The sequence below is a fragment of the Danio aesculapii genome, chromosome 21 (assembly GCF_903798145.1).
Source record: "Danio aesculapii chromosome 21, fDanAes4.1, whole genome shotgun sequence".
Taxonomy (NCBI): Eukaryota; Metazoa; Chordata; class Actinopteri; order Cypriniformes; family Danionidae; genus Danio; species Danio aesculapii.
In genome coordinates this window covers 458849-474768 of record NC_079455.1, presented here as the reverse complement: position 1 = coordinate 474768, position 15920 = coordinate 458849, and the positions used below count along the sequence as shown (strand labels likewise).

At 38.8% G+C, this 15920-nt stretch overlaps 1 protein-coding gene across 3 annotated transcripts in view; it reads left to right on the top strand.

The window, feature by feature from the left end:
- The first annotated feature begins 504 nt into the window (after window positions 1-504).
- The window catches only part of fnip1 (folliculin interacting protein 1), a 38459-nt gene continuing 23043 nt past the window's right edge, over window positions 505-15920 (top strand). For 2 of the 3 annotated variants that reach the window (XM_056445976.1, XM_056445974.1), the window contains exons 1-6: window positions 505-719; window positions 7938-8067; window positions 13902-14033; window positions 14945-15048; window positions 15386-15460; window positions 15545-15639. In XM_056445976.1, the coding sequence (XP_056301951.1) occupies window positions 631-719; window positions 7938-8067; window positions 13902-14033; window positions 14945-15048; window positions 15386-15460; window positions 15545-15639 (625 nt within the window). In that variant the 5' untranslated portion in view covers window positions 505-630. Of the gene's footprint in view, window positions 720-6217; window positions 6419-7937; window positions 8068-13901; window positions 14034-14944; window positions 15049-15385; window positions 15461-15544; window positions 15640-15920 lie in introns of those variants that run through there. The other variant, XM_056445975.1, reaches the window with a different exon arrangement.

Genomic DNA, 15920 nt, shown 5'->3' with positions numbered 1-15920 from the left:
GATGTTTTCTTGGAGGAATGCTTTCTGGGAGGTATCTTGTTTTTTTTAATTGTATTTATTTTTAATGAACTGTAGTTTGCCATCAAAATAACTTTTGTTGCTGACGTAGCAATAAATAACATCATATGATTTTTATATATTGCATGCAATATTGATGCGGATACATCAATATAGCATAATTGTTGTGACACAAACAATATTTTTACAATACTGTGAGGGGTAGGTGTTAATAAAATACAATTTGATGGCTAATTTAATAATATGAATAATACTCGGTATAATTACTGGTTTTACATTACTGTGATAGTTGGGACGTATATAAAATACAATTAATAGGTAATTTAATACATCATATGTAAATAATTCTCGTTAACTTTCGGCCGCAGCTGTATCCCTTCTAGCAACAACCCCTCAAAACATCAACACGGCCGTTCAGACCATGTGGTCTGTGAGCAGAAATATCAGCCAATCAGCGGCGCGGAGCGGATAATCGTTGCCAAGCAAGCAGCTCGTGTGACTAATGGCAGTCATATGACTGAGGCTGTAATGGAGTCCGTCCGCGAGAGTCGAGCGCGCCTCGCAAACTGAGCACGAAAAGGACTTTTATTCTCATTTCGAGGGTCAGTTATTATGGCCCCCACATTATTTCATAAACTCTTCAACAAGAAGAACCCACTTTCACCGCCCGCGAGATGCAGCAGAGAGGACGCGGTGTTCAGGTAGGTGTCGAGCGCTTCCGCAGAGGCTAAACAGATGAAACCCAGTGGAGTCTGTCAGGAGTTTATTTACGAGTGGATGTGTTACGCGTCCAGCCGTGTTTGTTTACAGTTATTTAAGTTAAGGCTTTCCTCTGTTGTTTAGCACTATGCTAACTGTGTCTGGCGAGCCTTCGCTAGTGCTTTGCGTTTAATCCGTGGGTGTTTTCAGTAAACGAGTGTTTTATTTTTCTGATATATGTTGAGTATTTGTGAAATACTTCACTAAATTCCGCAGAGCTGCATTGCTGTGTTGGCGGTGAATAACGCATCTCTGGTTTGCGTGGTGCGCGCGACCTGCACGTGATCGTGTCATCAAACATACTTCATGCTTTCAGTTCCACTGCGTTTATTTGCGCTTCTCACGGGCTCGTGCCCTCTGATTCAGGCTTAAAGCCTGTTCACCTAAAATGTACTTTTACTCACCTGCAGTTCATCCAAGATGTTTTCTTCAGTGGCACATTCAAGAAGATTTTGAGCTCAATCTGTTGTTATTGGCGATTCTTATAATAGCAGTGAATGGTGACAGGTTTTATTTAGATTCAAGTTGCACATAATCAATAGCCATGGCTCATATTGAGGTACAGTTGGTTTTATATTCCCACGTTCAGACTTTCACCTTCTTTATATAATTTCAGACACGTTTTCTTTGCAAATACTAAATAATGAAATCATATTATCAGCCAATGACTATCAATGTACACCATTGTTCACAGTCAATTAAATAGTGCAGTCAATTAAAGTCATTTATACATGCGATTTCAGACCCAGTATTCAAAGTAAAGTATTTTTAATCTAAAAAAAAACAGTCACCATTCACTGCCATCATATTATCTCCAACGACCATGGATTCGGCTCAAAATCCTCTTTAATGTTTGACTGAAGAAAAACATCTTGGATCTGGCCTCTGGGTGAGTAAATAAACAGGATGTTTTCATTTTTGAATGAAATACAAATACGCCTTAAATACGCCTCTGCCACTTGACGTCGCAGAGCTCTTTTGTAGCTTGTTTTAGGAGATGCATTTGAGTTTTAACTGTTGTGCATCCTTTTTATTTATACTTTGAATAATATCTGACATTGCAACTTTATACTGCATCACCAACAGAGATTCTCCTGGCTATAAGAAACTTTGCAAGTACACATTAACTTAAACTAATTAAATTCAAGTGCATTTTAATATAATTATCATTCCAACACATTTTATTACAAGTCAAAATCAAAAAAAGTTGAGGAGTTGTGTATAGGTTAGCACAGTATATAAACTTGGTTAATTTGCAGCTGTACAGTAGTGTTGTTCCAGAAAAGGTGATGTCTATGCGTATAATAAATGTTCAATGAATTGCATTTATGTATTACCTTGCATTACAGTCTACCAATACTCTCTAAGAATTAGTTGCCATGCAGTTGCAGTGTAACCTTCATATAATCAACTAAATGTGTTAAGGGGACTGTCATAATTAAAAAATACCAACATGCTTTCCTGTCAGATTATTAGTCAATCAGTTCTCTTCAGATACGCTGGTGTCATCCTGAGATGTTATAATCCCATATGGGCTCCAGTACTAAGATATACACTAATGTTGGGTGCGAGTAAAGTGTTGTTGACTGCAATCTTGCTTTAGACATGTTGTATTGGTCTCAAACAGCAGTTCAGTGCTCTCTCAGTAATGTACTGTACTGTAATGTCGAGTGTGTGAAGTGACCTTTTGACCTCACGATGACCCCATGCTGCCCTCTCCTTGCTCATGGAAATATTGAGCTGTATATGTAGCTGGTGTTTACATTAGTTTACAGTTTTTATTTGAGGCTGATACAGGCACAGTCTGGATGTAAACATGAGATGGGTTAGTTTTTCCTTAATTTAATTTTCCATCTGCTAACAAGCCCAGAATCAGCTGGTTTATTGAATTAAGTCGTAAAAGATTAACAATTTAAGCTTAAAATTGAATAAAATTATTGGAAAAAAAAGATTTCATATTGGAAAAATCTGACATTGCAATAGTTTGTATTTCTGCTAAATACGCTGTGATGTAATACAATTTCACCAGATGATAAAATGAAAAGAAATCTTCATTTTAGATTAATTGGAGGAGTAATTATGTAGGCAAGTGAGTCTCAAATAATATAAAATAAAAAAATATAAGGAAAGATAAATACAATAAACCAAAGATAAAAGTTGTGTTTATTATCTCTAATACGTTTTATTGGATAGTCTCACAGTATTATTGTGAGTGTTTTGAACTCCTAAATATTGAAATGTTCACACAGTAACATGCTTTAAAGGGGTAGTTCACCAAAAAGGAAAATGGACTCACTATTTACTCAGTCTTCAGTTGTTTCAAACGTTTGAGTTATTAAAATATCTTCTTTTTGTGTTCAACATTAAAAAAGAAACTCATAAATGTTTGAAACAAGTGAAGGGCGAAATGAAAAGATTTAGTAAAGTTGAAGTTTTGGGTGAAACATTACTTTTAAAGAGCATGCCAGTTGATAAACTTTTACTCATTTATGATTATTAAACTCTGCATAGATTGTAATCTATATGATCAACTATAATCCCAACTCAACATTGCATATCCTGCGATGTAATTATTGTGGATGCACACATTGCGATATCGATGCTGAGACGATTTATGCAGCCTTAGTCTGGATGTTATTGTGAAGTCACAGGCGGTCGGCATTCAGGACCTCAGATAGCAGAGCGGGCAGATGCATGCGTGACCCACTCAGGAGAACCAAAGCCTGCTCACATTTCCTCCTCTTTGGCAGAACAGTACGTTCTTGATTGAGCCAGAAGCTTTTGTGTGCTCTGCTGCTTTTGACCTAAACCTGGAGACCCGCCACCTCGCACCATCCATACACACACCTCACACACACACTATTGGAAGTGAATAGGGTCTTTCCCCAGAATTCATACTGACTGCAACACTTGGAGAGAATTTTATTTATTAATTTTTGAAAATATCAGGTAATTAATGGTAGGGCTGCACAATATTTTAGCAAAATTATCGTTATGGCGATAATAGTATATGCAACATGCGTATTGCAGCATGTTTGGTAAATAATTATTCATTCATTCATTTTCCTTCGGCTTAGCCTCTATTTCAGAGGTTGCCACAGCAGAATGAACCACCAACTATTCTTGCTTTTGTTTTACACAGTGGATGCCCTTCCAGCTGCAACCCAGTATTGGGAAACACCCATACACACTCCTTCACATACACTACGAACAATTTAACGTGGCTAGATCAACTGGGAGAAACCGGAGACCCAGAGGAAAACCACGCCAGCACAGGAAGAACATGCAAACTCCACACAGAAGTACCAACCGGCCCAGCCGTGACTCGAACTAGTGACCTTATTGTTGTGAGGCCACAGTGCTAACCACTGAGCCACCGTGTTGCCCTATGTCTTGCCTTTTGCCTTTTTTTTTAATGCATTGGTTTTTGAAATTTAACCAATCAAATTGGGCCTTAGTAATTTACCCCCTCCTACCCAGTAGCTGCTGTTTTGCTATTGGCTTGAGCTGAACCGAGAGCTAAAAATAAACACTAATTGTGAGACTCATCTGACCTTATTTTAATATTATTACATAAATAATTTAAAAGCATAGAGGAAATGGCATTTTTCTAGGGAAATAATATATCGTAAGAGACATTGTCAACAACAATATTGCATATTTTTCCAGTATCGTGCCACCGTATGAACTGAAACTACACCTGGATTACAATATAATGGCCTGCATACTTTTAATAATGTCAAATCAGTTGTATAGCCACATTCCCTTAACTCAGAAGGGAGCGTCACATTTCACACTCACATGATCCATTAGAAGTGTAAGAATGACACATCCTGAGCACATCGTCATGATTCACTTATAATTATGATTCGCTCTCTCTGAGTTTCATTGCAGGAACAGACACCTGGTGACTGCAGCAATAAAAAGAGGAATTTACTGGTTAATACCTGCTCTGTATTGCGTTTAGATGAATGTGCGAATGAGGAGCAATGTTTACTTAAAAGTGCCATACAATGCAAAGAAATCACTAGAAAAGGTTTTACTTGTCAATTCACAACCCTAGAAGTTGGCCCTTGAGTGAAATGGTCTGTTTTTACCTTATTTGGAAGGGCTGTGAATATTAATGAGCGGCTCATGTGATTGGATTTCGCTGTATGCCAAGTCCCGTTAGATAGGAGCAAGTGAGTTCTCTCAAAGACTGATCAGTTAGTTCTTGAATTATTGTGCATAAATTTGAGGCTAAGTTATAATTCTGCCTGACATAATGGAATGACAGAGATGTAATCACAGTTGTATTTTGTAGGATTAACGTATTCGAAAACACAGTTCGGTTTGGTTGCGATTATCATGCCATCGATTCTGTTCAAGTCGATATCACGGTGCATTGATGATACTTTCCATTCACAGTTTTACTTCACAGCACAACAATTCTTGTATTAAAATGTATAAAAATATTCATCTTTATATATTATTTGTAATACAATATCTACAGTCAGATATATAAACTGTACCTTTAAAAACCTCAAGTACATGCACAGAACAACATGAGCATTTATAGCAAATAAACAAATGTAAATATCCCACTCGCTTTGAGCGTTGTCGAGTGAGTTGTTAAACCCCTATGAGTGGCCACACACTCAACCGAAAGGGCTGTGATTGGCTCTAACGTGCTCTAATTGGCTCAGACGTGGCGCTGTGTGAACTGTTTGCTCGAGTCTCCAAAAAAAAAATAAAAATAAACCTGTGCTCTGCCATCCGAAATCATGTCGCACACACCCAAAGCGAACATCCGCAAACACCTCGATGACATCACATTCGCCGCACGCACTTAAGCGAATGCGTCGAGTATAAACCAGGCTTCAGGCATCTGTAGCTCCACCCCTTTTTAAAAGAAAGAGCACAATCTCATTTGCATTTAAAGCGACAGTCACCAAAACTCCACAATTAGGATCAAAGCCTGAAAGGGTCAGTTTCAGAGAGCTGGAGAACATTATCTGTGTGTTATTCTCACTCAAGCACACACACTTGTACAGCTTATAGCTTGTAAAACGGGGCAGAATGGGTCACCTTTAAAACAAAATGTTCTGAAGAATAAAACAATGTGGCATTGATATGATATGAGCAGTAAAAAGTGCAGTTAATGAGCAGTTTGAGTTAATTCAAGCGGTGTTGATCAAGTCAGACCTCTGAAGTGGGCTCCAGACATGTTAAAGGTGAAACTGTGTGTGTGTGTGTGTGTGTGTGTGTGTGTGTGTGTGTGTGGTGACGTGTGTCTGTGGTCAGCAGCTGTGCTCCAGCTATAATGGTCCTCCGCAGCCGGCGCGGGTACAGGAATGTGGGCTGGAAACATTCCCAGCGCATGGCTAGCGGACAGGAACTGCGTCACGCTCTGGAGAGTTTATGTAACGGCGAGAGCTGAACACACACTCTCCCTGACCTGCTCAGACGGTCAGAAGTGTGTGTGTGTGTCGGAGAGCACGCATCAGCCTCTCCATGCTCACATCAGAGAGTGTGTGTCCGGAGCGGTCCGGCTCGGCCTGGAGCTCACCTGACAGTCTGAGGCTGTGTGTGAATGTAGTTCAGTGCTATTGTTAGCAGCGCGGATGGGGAAGAGCTGCGCTTCAGCCGCTCAGATGACCAGGTATCTGACCGTGCGCTGACTTCTGTCTGTCTGTCTTTGTGTGTATGTGTGTTGCTGGAGCTTGTGTGTGTGTGCCAGTCTATGGTATATACACTTAGTCCTGCTATTGGTTTGTGATTGGGTAATGGCTGTTGTAGTTTTGATCTTCCATTCTGCGCGTGTTTCCTCATCTATTTATTTATTTTCTAGTATTTAATATAGAATATTTTTAAACCATGGTGTTATGAATATAGTGGAATTTGGTTGGATTTGTTTAATAATGTAGTGTATTTTAGATTTATTTAAATCACAATATGAACACAATTTCACCAGATTTGGTAAGTGATACACAACTGAATAATCCAATGTGTGCTTCTAGTAAAGGTATTCTCAGATGTTAAGGGACTGCCAAAGACTCCTATTTCTATGGAGTGTTCAAGTAACTGCCTCAGATGTGTGTGTGTGTGTGTGTGTTGGACAGTAGGTCATTCACGTCGACCGTGTTGTTTGTCTTGATTCATGATGGTGTGTTCAGTGTCTGGATGAGTGCAGTGTTTAGCAATGTGAGCAGTAAACAGCCTTGCTCGCCATCTTTCTTCACCTGCGCTGATGGAGAGCACAGAAATAACCATGCGCTCGCTCCCTGTATCCATGCTGGCCCAAATGATGGCCCTCTGTTGGGGTGTAAAGAGATGTGATTGGCTCTGTGTTTGGGGTGTAAAGCGCTGTCATTGGCCCTGTGCTTGGGGTGTAAAGCGCTGTGATTGGCCCGGTGTTTGGGGTGTAAAGCGCTGTGATTGGCCCTGTGTTTGGGATGTAAAGCAATGTGATTGGCCCTTTGTTTGGGGTGTAAAGCGCTGTGATTGGCCCTTTGTTTGGGGTGTAAAGCGCTGTGATTGGCCCTGTGTTGGGGTGTAAAGAGATGTGATTGGCTCTGTGTTTGGGGTGTAAAGCGCTGTCATTGGCTCTTTGTTTGGGGTGTAAAGCGCTGTGATTGGCCCTGTGTTCGAGGTGTAAACTGCTGTGATTGGTCCTGTGTTTGGGGTGTAAAGCGCTGTGATTGGCCCTATGTTTGAGGTGTAAAGCGCTGTGATTGGCCCTGTATTAGAGGTGTAAACCGCTGTCATTGGTCCTGTGTTTGGGGTGTAAAACTCTGTGATTGGCCCTGTGTTTGGGGTGTAAAGTTCTGTGATTGGCCCTGTGTTTGAGGTGTAAAGCGTTGTGATTGGCCCTGTATTCGAGGTGTAAACCGCTGTCATTGGTCCTGTGTTTGGGGTGTAAAGCGCTGTGATTGGCCCTGTGTTTGGGGTGTAAAGTTCTGTGATTGGCCCTGTGTTTGGGGTGTAAAGTTCTGTGATTGGCCCTCTGTTTGGGGTGTAAAGCACTGTGATTGGCCCTGTATTCGAGGTGTAAAGCGCTGTCATTGGCCCTGTGTTTGGGGTGTAAAGCGCTGTGATTGGCCCTGTATTTGGGGTGTAAAGCACTGTGATTGACCCCATGTTATAGGTGTTTTACTCATGTGTATGTGTGTTTTCCTCAGCTGGTCGTCCCCAGAGCTGGAACCCAGTCAGATCCGGCTGATCGTCTACCAGGACTGTGAGCGGCGTGGAAGAAATGTCCTCTTTGACTCGGATGCCAGAAAGAGAAGCACAGAAGATGGCCCGGCCACGGTAAGTGTGTGTGTGTACGCGCTTTTGTGACACATCAGGACACACATCTGTATAACCACATGACTATGATTCAGGTATTACAGAAGGTGGTGAATTATGATCACACTGCTGATGTCCTCATTTCTCAAAAGCCTTATAAGTCACACACAATTGTTTTGTCCCCAGAAAGTTTAAATTGCACACAGTTTTCTGTGAGTAGAGTTGGGGTAAGGTCCAATAGAAAATACAGTCTGTACAGTTTAAAAACCATGCAATCCTGTTCAATGTCCTCACAGTTCACAAAAAATGACGTGTGTGTGTGTGTGTGAGAGAGCCAGAGGCCTTATTGATTTGTTTTCTTTTTTTTTTGTTTTCAAAGCTCATCCTTGAATCTATTATGTAAATGTGTGAATTGTTTATTTATTCAGATTTTATATTAATTTCCATATTAATAATATTTTAAATTTAAGTAGAAAAATTGTATTCTTGTTTTCAGAAATAATGAGCCAAAATTAAAACAAGCAAAATAATCTTATTTGGGCTTTAAAACAAGATTATTTAGCTTTTGTTGAGGAAACTTCACCTAATTTTGACCTGTATCTGAAACAATACGATATTTGTTTCTTGACTAGAAAATGCTTCTCGATTTAAGAACCGTTAGATATTTGGACTAGTCTAAATTAATGTTCTATCTATTAGTAAGCATATCATTTGAGAATTATTTTGTTTACCAAACAGGTGGTTCTAATTGAACTCGCTTTGTAAACTTTAACAGTTTTTATTAACTTTACTCACAAAAGAATTCTGCTTAAATCTTCATATTTCATGCAAAATTCTGCACAGAAATACCAAAAAAAATGATGTCCACTGATAGTGTGTCCCCCCGCTGATCTCCTATAATAACAGTGTCAGCTGACTGTGTGTGTGTGTGTGTGTGTGTGTGTGTGTGTGTGTGTGTGTGTGTGTGTGTGTGTGTGTGTGTGTGTGTGTGTGTGTGTGTGTGTGTGTGTGTGTGTGTGTGTGTGTGTGTGTGTGTGTGTGTGTGTGTGTGTGTGTGTGTGTGTGTGTGTGTGTGTGTGTGTGTGTGTGTGTGTGTGTGTGTGTGTGTGTGTGTGAGTGTGTGTGTGTGTGTGTGTGTGTGGTGTGTGTGTGTGTGTGAGTGAGTGAGTGAGTGAGTGAGTGAGTGAGTGAGTGAGTGAGTGAGTGAGTGAAAGCGTTCTTGTCCATTCACATGACTGAGGCGTGTCCAGCTCTGCTCTCGGTCATGTCTGCAGGTCGTTTGTCATGAGAGATGATCCGTCAGCAATACCTGCACACAAAAACCAACATTTCTCAAACATTCACATTCTTTGACTGCTTTTGCTCATGTCAGACTCTGGCCTTAAACCCAAATCTGTCTGCGACTGCATTTCCTTCAGCTCGGGAAAACAAATATTACTCTAATTACTCCTCATTTAGTTTAATGTCCAGTCTCTGGACTTGCTGCATTACAGACACCAATATTTTAATAATTTATAATAATATAAATATTTTAATAATTTTTATATATATATATATATATGGATCGTGATTTTTAAAAGTATTACTGCGCTTTGTAAATGTTTATTATTACCATATATTGAGTCTCACTATACAGTGTGATGGAGCGTTTGGATCCAGAAGCTGCGTCGCAGGTTGTCAAACTAAGCGGATAATGAATCATTCTAGTATGACTTGTATTGTCTGTTATTTGTGTTAATTTATTTGAACTTTTTAAATAAGAACATTTTGTTTCAAAGCAGCTCCATGTTAATAAACAGGAAACAAACTGTTGTAGTGTTGCAAAATGAATGTGTTATGAAATCAGTTTGGTTCTGCTATAATCCAGAAGGCAGCGGTGACATTCAGCTCAAGGGTTTCTAGTGTTTTTAGACATAATTTAAGCACACCAAAGCAACCCAAACACCTTTACTGCAAAAATGTCTTGTTTCTAGTCAAATATCTACAAATTCTCGAATTAAGAAGCGTTTTCTAGATGGGCAAAAAATGAGTTGAATTTGAGTTTTTCATAAAAACTAATCTTGAAAAATAATCTTGTTTTCACTTTGAAATAACGTCATTTACGTCCCCCATTGGCAGATTAATTAGTTTGTTTTAATAAAAAGCTCACTTAATTTTGACTCATTATTTCTGAAATCAAGACTGTTCATTGCTCGTCTAAATGTTTCTTGATTTAAGAATTTGTAGATATTTGGACTAGAAACGAGACTAATTCTCATTTTTTGCAGTGTCAGTGTCACAGAAATGGGGAAAAACTGTTGAGTAAGTGAGGCTCAGTGCGTTCAGTATTCCTCTGGCCACTAAAGTGCTGTTATTTACCTTGTTAGAAAGAGTAAACGCTGTTGAAAGTGTGCGGTGCTGGTCTCGGTCATGGGGTGTGCATGTTTCAGCTGATGAATGTGTAATGTGTGAAGGTGAGATCTGGAGATGGCTGATATGGAGCCGAGCTGCAATCACATGATGCTTTTGGCAGAGTATACGGTTTCACTAGAGAGAGTGACACACACACAGAGAGAGAGAGAGAGAGAATATGTTCTTCTTTGTTTTTATTCTTTTATTTAGATCTTTCCATTGTTATATTTCTCTAAATATTTTAGGCTTTAGCAATACTGTATATTTAGTCGTGCCATAAAACAATTTTAAATTCAGAAAACAATTTGAGACCGAGAGAAATGATTAAAAACACTTCGGGACCTGAATCAGGGGCCTTTTTTTTCCAGTGTTCATTTCATCTTTTATCTGAGAGTTTTTGAAATGAGAGTCAGGCTCAGAAGATAGCGGACACTGGCCCAGTTCTGCTCTACATGCATTGGTTGGTGTTTTTCTCTACTGCTCCTACAGAGCTCTACATGTAGGGTTTAATTGTTGAATTTTTTATTCCATCTATTAAACATTTACCCCACACTTCACTGCCACTTAATGCTATAGGTTCTATCAATTACTGTAATATTACGAGACCGATTTGATTTGTAATTTTAGTTTGTGGATTATTTTACTTTTTATGGTGTAGAAGAAGAGCGAGACACCAAATTTAAGTCGAATCTATTCAAAATGGCTTTTTTGACTGTAAATATAGCCAAAGCTTGGAATCTGGTAAATACACATTACATCTCTAACAATACAGAAATACAGTCTGTCTGTCTGTCTGTCTGTCTGTCTGTCTGTCTGTCTGTCTGTCTGTCTGTCTGTCTGTCTGTCTTTCATTGTCCTTTTAATAATCATATTAGTCTTTTCTTTTTTTATGTATTTATCTAATTCCTATTTTTATGTATGTGTATGTATTACATAATCACTTGACTATTTCAGAATCAGTTTTATTGCCAAATGTGCTTCACACACTCAAGGAATTTGTTTTGGCTACATTTTATTCATTGTTTATGTAATCTACAAGACACACACACACACACATACACACATACATACACACACACACACACACACACACACACACACACACACACACACACACACACACACACACACACACACACAGTGAATTTTAATGTTATAAATGAATCCTAAAATGTTCATTGTTAAAAATCCTATGTGTGTATGTATATAAAATTATATTATCTTTTATTATATTATATTGTTTTAAATGTTTTAATCGCTTCTATTGTCGTTTTTCACACTTTGTATTTAATGCAAACATTACAGATGTTTTGGCAATACATATGTAACACTTGGCATGCCAATAAAACCCTACTCAGTGTTTGTACTGCATAATTCCCCTTACTATAAAGCACATTTTACTGCACTGACCTGCTAATGATTCCAGAAGACTGTTTTATGAAATGAACTCTCTTCAGGACATTTTTAGCGATTTCAGAATTTTAATCATGTATTAACACTAAAAATCTTATTTATTTATTTATATGTTCATTTGGTTGTTGATTTTTAATTGTATATTATTGAAAGGTTCCTGCCATGAAAATAGCCTTGATTTGCTTACATGGCATTAAATAAAAATTACATTACATTACTTGGCATGCCAATAAAGCAAGTTTGAATTGAACTGAGAGCGAGATGTTGAGTGACAGAGGGAGACACACACACACACACACACACACACACACACAGACAGACAGACAGAGAGAGAGAGAGAGAGAGAGAGAGTCACTGTTTCACTGTAGAGTAAGCAAACGCTCGCTCACGAGTTGTGAAGGAAGTCATATGACTGTCTCACATGCTCCAGTTGCTTTGTGTTGTTCAGGAAGAGTGTGTGAGTAAGCCATGAGTGTTGCGGAGATCTGCACGCACATACACAACACTGATTAACTCTGAGCTTTCCCTCGTCTGAGCCTCTCTCTCTCTCTCTCTCTCTCTCTCTCTCTCTCTCTATAAATAAAAATAACGTAACACATTACTATAAAAAGTAACCAAGTAATGCCACTAGTCACTTTTTTTTTGAGAAGTAACTTAATATTGTAATGCATTACTCAAAGTAAATTTCCCCAACACTGTCTAAATCTGTAGGTGAGTAAATTAAGTCTAATAGTATTTATTTGTGTATAATTGTACTATACTTAGCATTAAAGGCAGTAGATCTGTGAACTATCCCTTTAAATTAGCTGTGTGTGTGTAAGGGTTTTTGTGACACATCAGGACACGCATCTGTATAACCATATGGCTATGACGCAGGTATTCCAGTAGATGGTGAATCTATGAGCTCATTACTGATGTCCTCATTTCTCAAAGCTTATAAATGACACCAGTAGGGCTGCACGATATTGGGGAAAAAACGGACATTGCAATATTTTTATTCTCTGCGATATTTACTACGATATAAATGCAGTTTCAGCAGATGACTTGAATAGCTTTATAAAGAATTCCTAAGTTTAGATCAGTTAGGATGAATCTGTAGGGGAGTGCATCTGCATGAAAAATGACAAGCAAAGTTCAACACAACAGAGAAACGAGGATTTTCTGGTGAGTCAACCATCATACAGAAGCAGAAATTAAACAATCACCATATGTTTATAATAATAACACTATCATTTTAATTGAGTAAATAATTATATAATGATTAATTCATCTTTAAGCTACAAACATTTCATTTATTGTGCCCAAATGGCTTACATTTGCTTCAAATGCTTACAGTCACATGCAAATAATAAACTTTAATTACTCCACTATGTTGTTAGCTATATTGTCTGGTCAACTATAATCCCAACTACATTGCAAACCCCTGTGATGTGACTATTGTAGACATTGCGATATTGATGCTGAAAGGATTTATTGCGTAGCCTTAGTTTCCAGTGAGGGGTTGGGTTTATGGATAGGGTTGGGTGTAGGCATGGTACACTAACCGGTTTCAAACTGCTAACACTTTCTGTTATAGCGTTTATACAGTACATGTCATTTCATGTTTTTATTAAGTTATTCTGGGCGCCAGTATCTCCACCAGTAAAACACCCTCCATATCAAAATCTACTGGTCAGCTCCCGATTCAGCAAACATCTAAAAAACACATCACTTATAAACCAGCATCCAGCCTGCTGTAGAGCTGAACAGTGCAGCGGCTTTACTGTATATCCACAGAAAAGAAAGATCTCCAAAGACGCCTTTTCAAGCTGTAGAGAAATCTGTTGTTTGTAACTCAGATATTTAAAAAGAGCATATTTTAGTGATCACAATACTGTGAAACCGTGATGTTTTTATCCAAGATTATTAGACCGCCAGACTCTTTTACTGGCCCATGGCTAGTTGTTGGAGGGCGATAGAAAATATTTTGGTTTTATGCTGTACAATAGAAACCAATGGAATGTCCCCACAATTCATAAAAGCTGTGTGTGTGTGTGTGTGTGTGTGCGCAGCGGGTGTGTGGAGAGGTGCAGGTGAAGATGTTTGGGAGGTGTTGTCAGCTCAGGCCTACCGGTGGCAGCTCCAGTTCTCTGGACAGCAGCTCGTCCTGTGCCTCCGAGCCCAAAGAACAAAACCGCTTCCAGGTCAGTCTCCCATCATTCAGTCGGTTCATTCACTTGTTTATGTCTAACTATGTTTTTATGCAGTTTTATTAAAGTATTTAGAGTTTTGTTTCTTTATTATTATTATTATTATTATTATTATTACATAACAACATGGCTGTTGGGACTAAGCAGAAGGAAAGTGAGTGAGAGGGATTGAATAATGTGCAAATATTTATGTACAGTACAACTTGTAAAGTATTTTCTATCTTTCAGTGTGCTATAAGAGACCTGCAGTAGCTTTATTTTAATTGTAAACTTTACATAAGTCAGGTTATTTATTTATTATTTTGTGTTTTCAGCTCCTACACTTTCAGCATAAATCTACAGATTTTTCACAAAATGTTGCACAAAAATGGTTTGCAGATTCTGTCTGGCGCTGTCGATTCCTCACTGGACGGATGTGAAGTTTCTGAAGAAGGGCTGAAGCATGCCGACACAATTCTGTCTTGATATTTTTAGTGATTTAGTGGCTAAGTGAATGATTTTTCGATAATCTTAATGTTTTAAGTATGATTCTATATCCTACAGTATGTGGTTTTGAATGCAGCTTTAGAAATGGATCATAAAGTCATTATTGATTCCCTTAGAGACTGAATTAATCTGTGTTTCTGTATTTTTATTCTATTTTTAATACTTTGATTGACTAAAAATACAATAGAGGCAATAGTGTGACTAAACTGTAACACATTTTATGGACTTGCCTTTTTATTGAGCAAAATAAATGTTCAAATCTGGCGTCAGCGTTCACTTCTTTGAACTATATCAAATAGAAATAGAAGACACTGAGGTTTGTGTTTGTGTTTTTGCTGAGTGAGCGGCTGTGTAAAATGTTTTATACTGCCATCTCTGCACATTTATGGTTTGTTTGTGTGTGTATGTGTTTTCCACAGGCCTCATCGCGGTGCTCGTCAGATGCTAACATGCTTGGAGAAATGATGTTCGGCTCTGTGGCCATGAGCTACAAGGGCTCAACGCTGAAGATCCACCAGATACGGTGAGACTGAAGGCACAGAGGTCAGAATTAATCATGCAAAATATCTGAATGTGCCATGAAGAAGTGTAGATATAAGATAATATAATATGCTATAACGATATAAAAGATGAAATAATATAATAAAAATGAAATATGAACATGTAATAGTCTCTGCGATTAATTATATGTGAGATTCTAAAAAGTGCATTAAAATATGTGGATGGAAATCAGGCTATTGAAGCGTCTGTGCTGATCGTGTGTGTGTGTGTGTGTGTGTGTGTGTGTGTGTGTGTGTGTGTGTGTGTGTGTGTGTGTGTGTGTGTGTGTGTGTGTGTGTGTGTGTGTGTGTGTGTTTCAGATCTCCTCCTCAGATGATGCTCAGTAAGGTGTTTACAGCCAGAACGGGTGGCAGTGTGTGTGGCAGTCTGAACACGTAAGCGCTGCACATTCAGCCGCTCATACACTCTGCTCTGATGCTCGTTAATATTAACTCTGATTAACTCTGCTTATCTGACAGTCTGCAGGACAGCCTGGAGTTCATCAATCAGGACTCCAGCACCCTCCGGCCCGAGCAGAACCACACCACAGCCAACGGTTTCCTTGGCAGCATAGGTAACGCACTTATGCGCATACGCTGATGATCCTGATTTTACACACACACACACACACACACACACACACACACACAACGATGATCCTGATTACACACACAAACACACACACACCAATGATCCTGATTACACACACATACACCAATGATCCTGATTACACACACACAAAGATCCTGATTGCGCACAAACACACACACACCGATGATCCTGATTACAGACACACACACACACACACACACACAGGCTAATGATCCTGATTACACACACACACCAATAATCCTG